This window comes from Psammomys obesus, unplaced genomic scaffold (assembly GCF_907164565.1).
Source record: "Psammomys obesus unplaced genomic scaffold, mPsaObe1.curated_primary_1811, whole genome shotgun sequence".
Taxonomy (NCBI): domain Eukaryota; kingdom Metazoa; phylum Chordata; class Mammalia; order Rodentia; family Muridae; genus Psammomys; species Psammomys obesus.
Window position 1 is genome coordinate 3,665,255 of NW_026586550.1, and position 6,234 is coordinate 3,671,488.

Genomic DNA, 6,234 nt, shown 5'->3' on the forward strand with positions numbered 1-6,234 from the left:
ACACACACACACACACACACACACACACACACACACACACACACACAAACCAGTAGCATCCACCATCTGTACAACCATGAATAAGTGATGAGCGTCATATACACGAAATCCACACAAAGCCTGGTTCCTGTGTCCTTAGATCTGGCTGACCAAAAGGAAGCAGTTTTCATTAACAATTAGATTAAAAATCTAAAGCATCCTTCTATTTTCTGAGGCTATTACTATGGGAAGGCCTGTTGCCATAGTACCAGTAAACTTGCAAGGGCTAATAACATTTAGATATGATTTATTAAAAAAAAATCTTAGAGTATATTTAGAAATTAACATTTAGAATTTCCATAGAAATTTAATAAGTACATGAATTATTTTCAATTCCATGTACATTTTTTTACATTTTTACTAACTCAGCCTTAAAGAAACAGCATGACAGTTTAATCCATTTTCTTTTTAAATAGCATTGCCGATCTCTTTGAGCACATCTTCCTTCCATCCAGCTCACATCTTTAAAGTATTATTTTTATAAGTATGTATGTTACAGAACAGTGTGGTGCTTGCTGCCTATTCCATTAGACATCAGTATGCTTATATTTTCTACAAGAAAATGAGTCATTTGATGGATTACATGCAAAAGAAATATAATTATATATGATTAAAACCATCAAAATAATATTAAACTATGCATATTATGCCATGAAACATGACAACCCTTAAAGGAATTGGAGTAAAAGGTTCTTCTGCCTTGAAATGAGGACAATGAAAATAGAGTTTTCAGGCATAAAGAAGTGATTGTAGTGAAATTCATCTTCGTAAATGGATCACTGAGTTCTTTCTCTGAGCTTTCATACTTACCTGTTTGGCTGCTAAGTAGATTTGGATTATGCGGATATAAAAGGAGGCTTTCAAATGCCACCCACACAAGGTGAATGAATGCTAATTATGAAGTGGACAGCCTGAGACCTGTAAAACACAGTCTGTTTTTAATTGAGTTGTTAGCATTTTCACAGAATGTCAACGTCAGCTTAACAGCTGTGTGCATATTGATCTGTTTTCTGGATCTTCCTGTTCGTGTAGACACACATATTTCTAAAGGATACGTTTCTCTAGTCTGGTCCTAAGAAGCAGTAAGTTTAAAGCTTTCACTTTGGGAGGTTGGATTGGCACAGGTGCTTCAGCCTTCTGCTTATTAAATTATGTATTTCTAATATTCTAGATTACTTTAGAAACAAATGCCACTGCTTGTAAGATATGGTCACATGCTTATTAATTTGGTTGATTACTGACCCTCTAACTTGATTTTTTAGAAAGGCTTTGGAAAAACAAATGCCAATACATATATGGCTTTAAGTCCAGAGTATAGCCTATCAAGCTTAGAAATGCAGAACAGAAACAATGAGCTGCTGGCCTGCAAGGAGATTTAATCCCTTTAGTTACAGTCTTGTAGAGATTTGGTATGTCTAAAGAAGGGGAAATGTTTTAAATAGAACATGTGACTGAATCCCATCATCTGTAATGTGAATCAAGTCTTCTACCTAAAAGACAAGTGTACGGGTCAACACACTCGGAAAACATTTGCAAATTGTTTTGCACTGATGTTTGAGCTGAATACTGTGTATGAGTGAAAGGGAACAATTTAGTTCAACTGATAATTGTCTTCTAACTACATGATGCTGGACCTTAGGTGAGTGTTTTTGAGGATGCCAGGGTACACGAATAATACCCGCTACTTAATGAACACTGCCAAAGCCATTTTAGGTCGTAATGTGAATGTTGTAGATGGATTTTCATCTTCATACGGTTTGCTTCATAGTTTTCTTAGTACTTAGGTGATGGGTTTTTGTTTGTTTGTTTCCTTACTCCATAGGCAGAAAATATTGGAGACTAGATACAACTTTAATATTAGAGACTAGATACAACTTTAATAGTAATATTTTGCCCATTTTTACTGTCTACATAGAAGGCGTATCTTTTCTTCTAAAACAAACAAAACAACAACAAAAAAACAAAACAAAACAACCCCTGAACAACTTCTGCTTTTCAGCACTGTCCAAGCACTGTATCCGTGCGGCTTGTTTATCACTGAATGGTGTCTACTGATGTTTCAGGCCTTGCTATGAATTGCTTCTGCTTTTCTCTGTTCAGAGCAAAGTTGCAAAGATGTGCAAGTTTACAAGCCTTTATTAGACCAGTCCTTAGTGGATCGTGTGTTGTTTTAACGGGACCAGGATCACACTTCATTCCTATGAGGTGGAAGTTGCATTATCTACCACATAGCCACTTTGAAGATATGACAATATTACTAAATAGGAGTGATCAATTTTATACTTTCTCATGTATAAGATGATGGAAGTATGTGATTTATGTGAATATATAATGCATATATTTATTATACTCTCATTTTAAAAGTAGTATCTCCATAAAAAGGCAATGCTGCAACTTCCTTTAATCAAATGTCAAATAGTTGAGAAAAGACCAGTCTGTAAACTGAAGCTTTCAGATACCTTATTATTTTCTAGTTTCCCATAATGTGCTAATCGGCTCGAACTCTGGGAAAACTCTCTATTGTCTGAAATGGGATTAACTTTAAAAGATGCTGACAGGAAGTGGGAATACAGCTCACTGATAGAGAACTTGCCTTGGTAAGACCCTGGGTTCAAGCCCTCTGACACCTTAAAAAGTTACAGAGTTCATTTTCAACAGTAGCAGTGTTGCTGGGTTGCATTGTGATGATAGTACATTGTCATTATAAGGCCTTTTTGTTTCCATTATAATTGCCTCTTATACTATAGTGCAGTGGCTCTCTAGCTTCCTAATGCTGCAAGCCTTTAATACAGTTCTTCATAAGTCCTAACCATAAGATTATTTCCTTGCTACTTCATAACTATAATTTTGCTATTGTTATAAGTCCAAGTATAAATATCGGATATCCAGGGTATCTGATATGTAACCCTCCTGAAAGGCTCATCAACCCCAAAGGGATTGCAGCCCATATGTTGAGAACCACTGCTATGATTTCACTCCACATCTAAATTGTTAGCCTTTTTAGCCAATGTTTGATAAGCTCAGACTTTAACACGTTGTAATACAACGTGCATAAGACTGGTCTCTGGAGTGACTGGATGAATGCACCTATTTATTGCCATTAATATACACTGATGTAAAGACTGATCTTTGTGATCAGGGCACTTTATGAAGCAGTCACATGTCAGGTAATGTGTGTCAAGTGACAAAGAATCGCTCTCACAGTGTGTTATTAACAAATTTGCAGGTCCTTTGGAAGTGAGCCAGAGGTGCCTTCCTCTGGAGGACACACAGCAGACACTGGAAACAGCCTTCTGATGATAATGTGCTTTTCTTCTTTTTTCTTCCTTCAGCCTCCATCATCATGTGACTGGCTAACCTCATTATTAATACTTTCTTATAATTTTACAAGCTTCTGGAAGGACGTGCATGGTGTCAGCTTGCTTGACAATAACATTGCTTTGCTTGTTCTACTATTCTACGTTAGGGGAGAATTTCGATCGTCAGGCCAGCCTTCGGCGGTCTCTAATTTACACAGACACTCTGGTAAGACGACCGAAGAAAGTCAAAAGGAGAAAGACTATTACAGGAATCCCTGACATCATTCAGAAGGAGCTAGGTATGGCTCATCAGCATTGCAGGCTGTTGCCCTTCCTTGCTGCTTGAATTTACCAGACTAACCACAGGGGCTGTCACATCCACACGTTCTGATAGCCAGCTTCTGGATGAGGGCTTGGGTGAATGTTACACCCTAGGCAGTGGAGCTGCACTGGGCAAGAATGATAGAAAGAGGCTCTGTGGAAACCTAGCACAGTGGGAATTGAGAAGTCCGTCATCATCTCCAGGGACCCTGAGCAGTGGTTATATCTATGATTCAACTTAGATCATTTAGATCTTTTATTTAGATCTCCGGTTCTCACAGATAGAAACCTCTAAGATTCTACCTTAGGAGAAGTGCTTTCCAGGTATCCTGGCAATGCTAGTGGTGTGTTGTCCTAAGAGGTGGCACTGTGAGGTTAGTTAGTGGTAAATGTCAGTGATATGGAAAGTGGTGGCGAGGTGCTGAAATAGTTCAGCAGGAAAAGGCGCCCACTGCCAAGGCTGATGACCTCAGTTTGGTCCCTGGGCCTCACAGAGTGGAAGGAGAGAACCAACTCCTGAAAGCTGTGTTCTGACTGACACATGTGTGCCATGGCAGCCATGTACACATGCAATAAATACATGTAACAGAAGTATAAAATATGTTCATATATGTATCTCCATCTAAAGCAAACAATTTCACAGCTTCTTTTGTTTAACTTAAAAACATATGAGGCTGGTGGGAGTTGTTAGCTCACTCTTTGCTTGCCTGTTGTGTTCATGCTTATTTTTCCATATTCTGTGATAATGCTGTTATGTGCCTACTGTAATCACTTTCTTCTCTTGTATGTCAATGGGGCGCAGCAGGACAGTGGCAGGGCCAACTTATCACAGCTTCTGCTCCAGGCTGCTAAGGTTTGAACCCTAGACGTATCACTCCACCTCTCTGGACCTCCTTCTTCCTTCTACAGATGGGATGGTGACCTTAACAGAGTCTACCTCATAGGGTTGTTTGAGGACTGAGTTGATAATAAGGCATAACTGGTCCCCAGCACTCTGAAAATGGCCACTGTTATTATTTGGGGACATAATTCACTTCTTCCTCTTTAGTCAGCCTATGCATGTCCTTCATAACAGTTACTTTAACTTAATGGTTTTTTTAAATTATTTATTTTTATTTTATGTGCATTGGTGTTTTACCTACATGCATGTCTGTGTGAGGGTGTCAGATCTTGGAGTTACACACAGTTGTGAGCTGCCACGTGGATCCCGTGTGGGTGTGGGGAATTGAACTTGGGTCTTCTGGATGAGCAGACAGTACTCTTAACTGCTGAGCCAACTCTCCAGCCCCCTAAACTGATGTTTTAATTTACTTTTACTTACTGTTGAAGATTACACTTGAGAAATGCAAGAATCATTATCTCTGAAATTGCTTACAAGTCTTTTAGTCAAAATGAGCTTATTCTAGCAACACTGATATTATTAATTATAGCACCTTGAGATCTTGTTTTAGCTTCCAGGGCTAAAACAGATTGCATGTATTCATTTCCCTCTGGGGTCGTGGATTAAATAAGTTGGAGGAGGAAGGACAGTTCCACTCTTTCTCAACTGGCCTTCCCCCTGTATCAGCATCCAGTCCTAGAGTGTTTATACCCTCCCTTATGGATTGTAGAAACACTTGGATAAGAATATTAGTGCTTTGCCTAGGCTCCACTTAGCTCCAGTGACCTGGTTCCAGTGCTGGGGTTTAAAACCAAAGGCAGGGTCTGGAGAAATGTTTTCGAGGTGAAGGGAGCTTACCTTAGTTCTGACCGGGGGGGGCAGCACTTGCAGTCTCAAGCACATACCCCCTCTATGGGTACACCTCACACACTAGAGAAAGAACAACACAAAACAAACAAAGTACAACAAAGGCAGAACCGGGCATGGTGATTCGCACCTGGAATTCCAGTGCTTGGAAGGTTGAAGCAGGAGAATTGCTATTGGCTACAGAGTGAGACCTAGCACTTGGGACGATGAAGCAAAATTCCATGGGCTACAAAAAAGGAAAGAAACAGACAACAACAGAACAAATAAAAACAAAACAAAAAAGACTGGAATTTTTCAAGTCTGTCTTTGGTACAAGTACTACATGGTAACTGCGTCCTCCATGAACTGTCTATAAATCTATGCATTAATGACATGTGAATACTTTTTCTCTCTTCAAAACTTAGTTGTATCTTATTCTTTCAAGCCTTTTCTCCTCTTGAGGTTACAGGTCATACATGTGGGAAAAAAATCAATGCTTGTATGTGCAATTGTTTGATGGGCTGATCCCTTATAATGCTCAGGTAACATTCTCTTATGAACTGGCCTTTTCAGAAGCTGTCCCTCAAAGGAGTGACCCATAAAACCAGGCACCTGGGCTCTTTGAAAGCCACTAAGGTTGCTTTTCCAACCAAAGTAGTTTCTAAACGACTTTGTGCAGAGTGTAAGGATATTTTGGCCACGATAAAGATATACATCCACACAAGTGTTCTGTATGAATTGTCCTCTGTCTGCTATACGAAACCTAAAACCTGAGAGTTAGGATTTTTGGAGGAAGATTATTTTATTATTATTATTATTATTATTATTATTATTATTATTATTATTATT

General features: G+C 38.9%; 1 protein-coding gene across 5 annotated transcripts in view; it reads left to right on the forward strand.

The window, feature by feature from the left end:
- The window catches only part of Nhsl1 (NHS like 1), a 216,178-nt gene that overhangs the window by 192,763 nt on the left and 17,181 nt on the right, over positions 1–6,234 (forward strand). For 3 of the 5 annotated variants that reach the window (XM_055601998.1, XM_055601999.1, XM_055602002.1), the window contains exon 5: positions 3,506–3,637. The exons of the other annotated variants lie outside the window; for them this stretch is intronic. In XM_055601998.1, coding sequence (XP_055457973.1) covers positions 3,506–3,637 — 132 coding nt within the window. The remainder of the gene's footprint in view (positions 1–3,505; positions 3,638–6,234) is intronic. 5 annotated transcript variants of the gene reach the window in all.